Here is an 11,251-nt window from a genome sequence, read left to right as displayed (position 1 = left end):
GACGCAACCCTGACGTAACCCTGACGTTTTGTATTTTCCCGCGTTCCACGAATAGCGACACCTGCTTAGAAATAATGACCGATCGTTCGATCTAACAGGATACAACCAACAACATACTTATTCCATCCTCATCATTATTTTTCGATATATCCAAAAAGAAAGAATAATTGTTAGCTCTGGAATTTGGGCCTTGGGACATACTAATAAATGTAATTATTATTATAATTATTAAATATTAAAGTGTGTTGTTTTGATATTTTTTACAGCTCGATGACTACCTCAATGTAATCATCATCATTAAAAGAGAAATTCAAAGAAGGAATTCATTTCTATCCATCGATCAGAAAATAATCAAGGAAGAAAAAGACTACGACCACGACCACGACCACGACAAATAAAAGGAAAAGATATATTTACATTATTCGCGGTGTATCTACAAATAGTAGAAAGAAAAAAGTGTCGCGAGTGTTATTTTAACATTAGCATTAAAATAAGGAAAATCATAGTAAGAAAGATATAAGAAGAACGCGCGCGGACGGGCGGGGCAACGAGAGGGAAGAAAGTGGAAGTGAGTTAAGTAAGTAATGTGAAATGGATGATACGCCAAGAACAATCAAAACAATTCTAATATATGGATGCCCATGGGTGGAATTTGGCCGAAATGTGCCAACGCTACCATCACGGTATATCAACGGCTCAAAGTTCTTCGCCAGCTAGGGATTCATCGGCTGCCATTGTGCAGCCATTGTCAACCCCCTCGTCGCATATCGACCAGGTTAACAACCCATCTTATTCTCACTACACGTAAGTATTTCTTATTTTACATATTTTTCCTTGCAGAACGCATCACAAGTTTCTATACGACGAGATTATGGAAGACTTTGGTGTTTGTTGTGACGTGACGTGACGTGACGTGCCTGCCTGCGTATCCGTGTACTTAGAATTATTTTATACAATGCAATTTAAATAAATAATAGTTAATTAATCAAATGTAGTGTCTATCTATTGTTGTCGAAAAGCTCGGAATTATTGATCTATGTACCTTCCTCATCGAGATTCACTTTCAGAATGGCACATGGTTTTCCTCTGTCAACATTCCTTTATTCAATGTTGTTTATATGACTTTCCTTAGAAGAAAATAACATTCATTATGAATATTATTTTTCTTTCACGTATCTACCATATAAGGAAAGTCATATAAAAAACAATCGATAAAAGAACTTTAATAGATGACAAAATGAAGAAGTCTTGCCTCAGGGTTTATTCTAATTTACAATACACATTTATTACGTCATATCGAGCACACATAATTTATAAAGAGAAAAATTTGCTTTTAAAAGAGAAAGCAAAAGCCACGCGCGCGTGGCTGCCACCAAACTGTTGAAAATGAAAGAAAGGATGGATTGGGGATAGATGGGTAGAGTGAGGGAGAGATAAAGAGAAAGAGAAAGAGAAAGAGAAAGAGAAAGAGAAAGAGAAAGACGGTCTTATCGCCTCCCGCGAGGAACGCATCGAAATTGTATTGTGTATATTAATAACGATACGGCGAATTAGGGATAAGTATACGATTCCTTAGGTTCGGGCAACGTTTATCCTGTTATTAGCTCGACGATTAGGGTAAGATGAACCCCGGGCAAATTGCGGAGGCGTAGACATCGCGGTGTTTGCTTAACGTAATCGCCAATCGCCATCCTTCTCGAATAAGGCACGAGTGGTATACGCGAATAAGGAGATTATAATATGCGTTGCTCTCTCGCTTATTTCTCTTTAACCCTTTTATACCTTATCCCTTTTTTTGTTCTTTTTCCTTTTCTTCTTTTCTTCTTTTCTTCTCTTCTTCTTGGAATATCTTCCCTCTCTCTCTCTCTCTCTCTCTCTCTCTCAACCCATTTCTATTCCAACTCACTCAAATTCAATGTTGTTTCGTTTGTTATTACCTGTGTCAGACGAAGAGACGATAAAAGTGTTGTGTTCGTGAAAGAAAAGAATGAGGGATGAGAGAGATAAAAAAGATGACACCTCTTGCAAGCAAGTGCGAGGAAGCGAGAAAATGACGTGTGGGACGCGCTTTTATGCTTTATGTCCTATGATTTATGCTACTCTCGTATGCTCCAATGTTTCGTGTATTTGTTCGTGCGTGTGCTGATAGCGCGGTTCTCTTTGAATCTCATGTCTTTTTCTTTTTCTCCCCCTCTCTCTTTCTCTATCTCTGATTCACTCACTTTACGTCTTTATCGTCTCTATCGTCTCTTTTTTGTGCATACTTTTTTCTATTACATTTTCAATTTGCTATCTATAGAAATTTTTGCATGACGTTTCCTTCAAGCTACTGTTGCGTTTATGGATTTTATGATTAATTGTTTTATGGTAACTTTTTCTTTTTTACATTTGTCAAATGTTATTTTTTATCCAATCTTGAGATTAAATTTCTTGATTGATTTAAGGAATATTATTGTATATTAGGATTCCACCGAAAATTATATGAAAACAAAAATACGAACAATGAATGCTCTTAGATACTCAATCAAAATCTTACGTATTATAATATTTTTGATAAAATTGATTATTTCATAAATTAGCCTAATATCATAAGATTTGAGTCCTCATTTAATTGTTTGGATTTAATTCGATTTCTTGGATTTCCCTTTCGATCGAAATAGATGTACTCGTGGTAAATAGGCCCCTGTCGTTAGGCGACTAACGTTTATTACGTTATTCAAGGATATATCTATAATTATGTAAAATCAAATAGATAGAAGATATAGTGATTAGTCTCTTGAGACGTAGGACATGTAATTTCTAAACACGAATCTATTTGTCGTCGCGCATCTTACGTTATAGCGAAGACTTTGACATGCCAAAGTATTTCAGAGAGAAGTATAATAATATTAATTTATAACGAAGAAAGTTTATCGTTAAAAAAATTCAATCGTATGATCTGATAGTATGTAATGTATGATAAATGTAGATTTGGATTGATAGCGAAAAAAGATGGAAATACCTATTATTATTATTAATAAATATAGACAAATGTTAAATGTATGGACGCGTGTGTGATTTACAATAGCGTGGAAAGATCGTGCGGACGAAAATCATGTTCATTAAAATCGTTCCATGTGGTTCCATTCAATGATTCTTGTCCGTCGCATGGATCGCGGAGTCTTCGTCACGATATTTAAGTCTTACACGCATCCTACCTACATACATGTCTACTATTATATGTATATGGTATGTATATGGTATGTATATGGTATGTATGTATGTATAATAAATATCTAACAATAAGTACATCAGATTCGTCGAAGGATGAACACGTTTTTCCACGCGAGTCATTTTTTCTGGGAAAATCTTTCGATCGAAAAAAAAAAGAAGAAGATTGCTATAGGCTTTTGAAATCATAATTACTGCGTTATATATTTCATTATATATACACACAAACGATTTATTTATGATCATAGTATTTTCCGATAGGATATACATTTGTAATATTTTCATATTTAAACTCGACGAGAAGGATGACTTGTGAGGGGATTTTGTTGTATTATTAGATTAACGGTTTCATAATTCCAGTTCATAACTACACAAGAGCCAAGCTATTGGTACTAATTAATTGTAAGAAGTTTGTATAATAAATCAACATTTCATTGAGTTGTTCATTTAAATAACATGAGAATAACATGATGTGTTTGTCGAAGCTTTTATAATAAGAAGAAAAATAGAATTTCGCGAAGGAAGAATTCTGATGACTTGGGATGATATGTGTAAAGTTCCAACTATTACTACTTATAACCTTCGTACTTATATATTATATTTCCCGATAGCGACGCACACGAACGCTGTAAAATGTGAAAATCATTATGCGGCGATGATTAACTTCTACCAGCAAGATCGTGCTAGGAATGTTTATTTCAATACCATAGATCAAGTTTCTTCAACTTTATCATCATTTTTTGTATTATTTCATTTGAATTCTATAGGAGAAAATAATAGAAAAAAAAAAAAGTTGTTTCAATCTTATTACTTGCTCTCACAATACGATTTTGAAGAATGACTTTATTATTAATATTTCTTTTTACAAATTAAAATGCTAAGACTTGTTTTATATAGACTTAACAAAAATATTCAACTTAAGGTTAAATGTTTAACTTATTCTCTCTCTCTCTCTCTCTCTCTCTCTCTCTCTCTCTTGCACTCTCCATCTAAATACTTATCTATATCTCTTGATCTCATTCTCTCTTATGCGAGCACTGACGCGTATCGTCAAACGCAAGAAACGTTCGATCTTTCTCGGACGAGCGCAGGAAGTCGTACGTAATGGTTCTACGGGTTGAGGTCAGAGGATGAGAGAGGTATATATAAGCTGTATATAAGCTGTATATAAGCTGTATATATACGATACGATACCTATATATACCTATATGTATACACTGTGAACGTTCAGCAACGTCCGTTCCACAGCTTAAGTCCGTAAAGGTTTCGGGGATGCGCTTTCTTCGTTCTCAAATCTGAAAACGCGCCGGAGCGTTAGTAGTGCAGAGGTGAGCGCCTGAGGTCGTCACTTCCGGTTACCAAGTGAACCGCATTGGTCATTCAATTTAAAAGTTTAATCAGAAGACTATACAATTTCTTTTTTCTTTTCCTTTTTGATTTTCTTCTTTTCTTCTTCTATTTAATCCGCTTGATTTTTCTTTGCTGCATTCCTCTTTGCTCTCTCGATCATCTCTCTTTAAACATTAATATATAAATAATATATATATATATATATTGTTTTATTTAAAATATATACGAAGAAAATTTTATATGAAAGATAAAAGGCAAACAAAGGCAACGTTCGACAACGTTGACGACACACTTGTTCCTTAGAGAAAATTATTTCTCTCAGTCGAGCCTTTAAAAAAAGGCAGAGAAAGCTTCTTTCGAACGGCGGAGGCCTGATGGCTGACGCAGTCTTAACGCATTTTATTCAAATAATCGCGAACGATCGAACACACCCTTGTGCATTGCTCGACGTCGAAACAGCATGAAGGTGTACACATATGTTTACACGTACGTATGCATATACGTGTATCTAACAATGTACCTTTTCACGAACACCGATGGATAACCGATCAAGTATAACTCGTAAGTGGCGCCATGTGCCAACGGTACGTGCCAGATACTCGACAATACTCGATACTCCAAAATGAAATACTCCAATTTCATCAATTTTTATTTATATAAATATATATAAATCTCACGCGAATGAAAATTATTTTCATAATTTCGTATTACACGCATGTACGTAGGCACGTGCAAACCAAGAGGCCAAGAGGCGAAGAGGCAAAGAGGCAGAGAGAAAGATACCTAACGGAAAGAAAGATCCAATCGATCTAACGGATCATCATTGAATGCGAATAACACGAATTCGTCAAATGAATTTCCATCCTCCACCTTTGGGGGGACGGGGGCGCCTTCGTATGCGGAACAAACCGTTGAAATTTTAGAAAGGCATTCTATATTATCGTTCCCACTTAAATAAGATACGTGTCAAATACGATAATGATGCCAAAGACAATGAGCCATTTGCATGCTCCCAATAAATGAATTTAATCGGTTGCCGCATCATAGTAATGATTCGTTCGTTCGTTCGTTCGTTCGTTTGTTCGTTCAACCTTCATTTTAGAATGCACAAATAGTCAAATAGTTTAAACTTTCAATTCTTTAGGGATTCTTTAAGGGATTTTTTCTAGATTCAAGTTGAAAAAATATTGAAAGAGAAAATTACTTAAGGATAACGAGCTCGTCGACAAGACGTCGACGATGTACATAGAGATAGGTAGATAGATAGATAGATAGATAGATAGATAGATAGATAGATGAATAGATGAAAAATAAGAAAAACGTATCCTGCGTCGAGTTGGCCAACAGGATTCCCCGGGATTCGCTCTTGGCGCAGCTGCGCCACCACCCACGCTTATGATAGATACGCCACTGCCTTCAGCATTGTTTCTTTAATGATTCATGTGGGGTGATTGCACCGAAGGAGAGAGGACGAGAGCTTAGAGGAAGCAGTTTCCAACTGGAAATGCAATGAGCCTCGCTCGTATCGAAAATATTAATATGACGCCATTGAAAGTAGGATGGGGGCATTCTAAGGCTAGGACAGAGGAAGGTATCAAGATTCCAAGCAGCCGGTGGCGTCTGTCAAAGTCCTTTACCGTTTTTGGAAGACAAGTCCTTTGCGTTTAGCCTTGTTCGAGAACAATGACAAAGGTTATTAAACGGTTAATTGCAACTTTTTCCTCATTTGTTCATTTGCTTCGTCTCATTCTACCCTACAAATATATTTCTACATATTATCTGTTATCGCGTATTTAAATTACTCTGCTAGAATTTCCCTCTAAAAAACTTGGAAAATCCCCCGAGAAGAAGTATAAATAATAGCTAGAATTGATTATTTTTCTACATTGAACACCTTCGTAACCGCGAAATCGTAGTTGTTTTCTACTAACACCGAGATCGATAAAAGAGACGTTAGGATGTCGAACGAGAATGAAAGATAGCAAAAAGCAATGTAATAGCTGGCAACTTTATTGAATGAAAATGCCAGAACGTTTTTGTGCGTCCAGATCTCAACATCTCTCCTCGTGGTCCGAATGAAACAATGGCCATTACGTGGAATGTGTTCACACATGTACACACATACATATATGAGAGAGACATATAGGACACTTTTATACTTTGCTTCTGTGAAAGAAAATAAAAATCAATTCATTGAACTTGAATATTCCCCAAAGAAATATGATATTGTATATCTTTCTTTTTTATGTAAACCTATTAAACGTATATGTATATGTGTACATGTGTTAAATGTCCATTAAAGATATCAATGAAAAGAAAGAATAACGAATGTTTTCTGCAAGAAAAACATTTGATCGATTAGTGATCGTTTAGTGATCGATTACGAGTAGATGATCATGGAAGTAATCAACTCATTCCTCATTTCTCTCTTTCACCCCTTTTTTCTTTTTTGAAGAAGGATCAAAAGAAAAAGAAGAAATCCCGTGGGTTTCGAGATCGGCGACCGTCGCGATTGATCTGTCAAGACTGTTAGTAAAAGAATTGATCGACATGAATGAACATGCATTCAAGGCCACTACATGGAATTCCCACGATTGTCTTTTAAAACCTAATGAAACCTAGAAGAAAGAAAAACCCAGAAAATAGAGAATGGTACATACCAATACACACACATACCAATAGTAGTGTATCTATTGACTAAATGAGCATCGATGATAGTATGCATCCACAACTTAATGTTCAGGCGTGTTTACCTTGCAAACAAACGCGATCAGGAATAGTTTTTCCTTAAGCTTCTGAATTGTTGTTTGACTGCAAATCCAACACAATGTATTGTAAATTATGGAAAAAGAAAGAAGACTCTGAATCTTACAATTAGATAAAATGTTGTAGGAAAATGAAAAAGCTTCGGTTGGTTCATAGATAAAATAAATAGAAGGTCGATGATCGGTAATAATTTGAAAAGATATAATACGCGATAGAGAGGAAACCTCGAAACGCGAAGAAAGAAACCTATTGTAGAAAAGATTTCTTTCTAACACGTAGGATAATGGCAAAATTGAAATATAACATTCTCCATTTACAGGATGCTGGATAATTATGACAGGGGTGAGATGACACCACCGCCGGTTAACAGTTATGGCGGCTCCCCGGGACTCTTGGCACTTCATTCTTCGCTTTATGCTACACCCACGCCTAGAACCTACGACATCGACTCCAATATCGATACAAACGATGCATCCATGCCAATCGATACCCAAATCATCTCGGTATGTTACTACAATCTACTATTTCTCTTCTTACTTTTCAAATTACATTTAACTTTTCACTTATACATTATACAACACACACTATATATTTTTTCAACGCCATATTTATGTTTTTCTCATTTCTATACTGTGATCTACCTACTATACTGGGACCAAATTTACTAGCAAACTACTAACACTAACTAAACAAAAAGGAGAAAAAATATCAATTTGAAAATGACCAAGAAGACAAGAAATTGTCTTCCACTCGGTATATATACTTATACTTAGTTATATCTTACTCCTACGCTTATAATACTTTATTTGAATTTTATTCTTCTATCTATTATTCCAGATAAATATACAATATAATAAATAGCGTTGGGGTTCGAATTTGTCTTATTTATACATATATGTATATATGTAAGATTTATTGTAATAAAAGATATTTTATTTTATTTTATTTCTAAATAACAACATATCAGAATGTTAAATAACATAATAATAAGTAAGAGATGTAATATGAAAAGTAATCTGTAGTATATCTATAGTTTAACGTTGCACGTTCGTGTAACAGTCGCAATACTCTTACACACACACACACACACACATTCATATTCAACTGTCGAATGCATCAAATAAGGGCATTTCCCAACATTCACACACACGCACACATATTTGATTTGGACGATTATTGTTTCTAGTTTTTGTAATAATTAATATTGTTATTTAGATCCCTGGAATGTTGAGCGGGTCAGGCCAACAACGTTTGGAAGATATGTCCTGGTTAGCATCAGGACCATCCTTGGATTACCAGCAAGGCATCTCATCGATTCCCACAGGAGTGAAGATGTGCCATCCTGGCAGTACCGCGCAACGTAGCCTAAAGGAACAACGGATACGTCGTCCGATGAACGCCTTCATGGTCTGGGCAAAGGTCGAGCGCAAGAAATTGGCCGACGAGAATCCTGATCTTCACAACGCCGATCTAAGCAAGATGCTTGGTAAGTCAGCACATTCGATCGTTTATCTAATAAATCTTACAGATCAATCGATTACCCGCTTTATCGGGTTCTTCAATGAAAATTATCTATTCGGCTTTTTACAATATTTTATTCTTTATGCATTTCTCGACTTTTTTTCTTATCCTCCGTATTATTCCGTATTATTCCGTATTATTCCGTATTATTCCGTATTATTCCTCTACCTGTGTTATTACGTTGCAATGATTTTTAGTTAGCGATCATCGTCGATTTCTAAATCATTAATATTGATATTAATATGAAATAAATTTTACTTTTACATTTTCCTTGTTATTTCTTCGACATTTTTACAATGTTATTTAAACAAACAACTCAGCTTGAAAAAGATTTAGCTCGACGATTACAGATTAACCAAATATTATACCAATTGTGTATTTTCCCAATGTTTATTCGTTATCAACGATATATATATATATATACATATGCAAATAATTATTTATATGCTAACCTTTTCAATGTGCAGTCGGGAAAGGAGATAATAGAAATAAGTGAAATCAATGGAGGCTATTCCTCGTTTATGTGTCTCTCCACGAGAAAATCGAGCTAGAAGAAAATATTATTTTCTTTTGACACGAGAGTGAGGATAGCTGGGAATGAGAAAGTCGGGAAAACTTTTTTACGCATTACGCGCGACTGAATTGCATTTTTTTTTTTTTTCAAGGGATTCGCACAAGAATGGATGATTGTTCCAATTAATATTTATTTTACAACGATTGTAAAATCCATTTCTCACAGTAGGAAACAGAACAAAAAGTTGTTTCTAATAATTAGTTTGACGCTATGCGTATATATAATATGTTAAACTGTGATTTATTTAAAATTACATTCTCTTGTGTTAGTTTGTACGCTTGTGTGCATAACTGAGAGAGAGAGATCTGCACGCGTTCAAAAAAAAAAAAATCCAAGTGTTAGCACGTGCGGTTAAAATGGACGCAGGTGTTTACAATTTTCTGCAGGAGGGTCCCCCTCCCTCTCGTTCGACTCCCAATAACATCAGTGTGTGTGTGTGTGTGTGTGTGTGTGTGTGTGTTTGTGGTAGGTACTTTTTAAATAGGGCCTTTACAAAATCCAACTGTTTGTTTTTTCAGAGAAAAAAGAAAAAAGAAAAAAAGAAAGTGTCGCCAAGGGGTTTATCGATCGAACATTAAGCGATTGCCGCGATGTTATTGGCATGACGCAGCTTCGATTATTATGCGCGCCGCGATCGACGTCGGCTCCCGCCAAGCCGCCCGCCAAGCCGCCCGCCAAGCCTCCCCCTTTTTTCCAGACGTTCTTACATATTCATGCGCGTGCTATGTGTCGATCCGATCGTCCCTTCTTTTACGTCCTCCGTTAATCTTGCATAAGAGGAACAACAGGAGGAGGTAGAAGAAAAAGACAGTAATACTTTAGATACAAATTATTGATAATATTATTGGCTCGACGGAGAGGGAGAGGGAGAGGGAGAGGGACTTGTTGAGGGACTGGGAGAGGGTGGGGAAGAGAGAAAGGGAAAGGAAAAGGGAACATATGCCAATCACACTGTTTTCTTCTCCTCTTTTTCTATTCTTACCGATAACAATATGATGAATAAAAAGAGAGGAACGATGCACGCGCGCTTACGTACGTTACGTTTAGCGTCGATGGTGTCCGTGTGTGGGCCTCGTATCCGGCAACGCGCGTGCCTGCGCATCTTTATTGGTCTTCTTCGTTCGTCTCTTTCTCCTCCCCATCCTGTTCATCATCCTTTTCGTCTCACCGCTTTGGGTCCGTATATCAATATTGGAAATTGACGCGTCTACACTTACCATCCATCCAAATGAAATTTTCATTAGTAAATCATATACATACATAATTATATATTATAAATAATAAAAAGAAACATAATTTTTTCAATAAAAGTACATTTTATACATATACACACACATATTCCTAACTGAAGTGTTTGAAAGCAAAAAAATGGAAGAAAATAAATCAAATGGAAAAGAAAAGTAGTCGCTTTGAAGGTGGACGGTCGCTCGTTGAACGCGTCATAAAGCAAGAAAATGTGCTCTCTCGCGTCTACGAGCAGTCGTTCGACGCTCGTGACGCGTTTAAATCCTTTCCTTCAACATCTTATACGTGCACCTACCCCACCATCTCATTCTTCATTCTACTGCATCGCTAGTAGTAGCAGTAGTAGTAGTAACAGTAGTAGTAGTAGTAGTAGTAGTAGAGTAGTAGTAGTAGTAGTAGTAGTAGTAGTCTTTGCGATCCTTCTTCCTTCGTTTTCTCGGTAATTAGTTACGGTCCTGAAATCCCTGTAGCTTGCCTATTGCGTACTATCCAAGTGAAAAAGAGAGAAAGATCGAAAACAAGAACATCATACTTACATGCATACATACATGCTACTGAGACGCCGAAAGAATAAAAAAAAGAGAC

At 36.1% G+C, this 11,251-nt stretch overlaps 1 protein-coding gene across 6 annotated transcripts in view; it reads left to right on the top strand.

Annotated features, from left to right (window-relative positions):
- LOC107073691 (uncharacterized) overlaps window positions 1–11,251 on the top strand; it is a 29,609-nt gene that overhangs the window by 3,944 nt on the left and 14,414 nt on the right. For 5 of the 6 annotated variants that reach the window (XM_089175972.1, XM_089175971.1, XM_089175970.1 and 2 more), the window contains exons 2-4: window positions 267–804; window positions 7,646–7,829; window positions 8,542–8,812. In XM_089175972.1, the coding sequence (XP_089032098.1) occupies window positions 632–804; window positions 7,646–7,829; window positions 8,542–8,812 (628 nt within the window). In that variant the 5' untranslated portion in view covers window positions 267–631. Of the gene's footprint in view, window positions 1–266; window positions 805–7,015; window positions 7,213–7,645; window positions 7,830–8,541; window positions 8,813–11,251 lie in introns of those variants that run through there. The other variant, XM_089175973.1, reaches the window with a different exon arrangement.

Source organism: Polistes dominula, unplaced genomic scaffold (genome assembly GCF_049000335.1).
Source record: "Polistes dominula isolate Pdom_NZ unplaced genomic scaffold, Pdom_raw_medaka contig_21, whole genome shotgun sequence".
Taxonomy (NCBI): Eukaryota; Metazoa; Arthropoda; class Insecta; order Hymenoptera; family Vespidae; genus Polistes; species Polistes dominula.
This window is presented reverse-complemented; position numbering and strand designations above follow the sequence as displayed.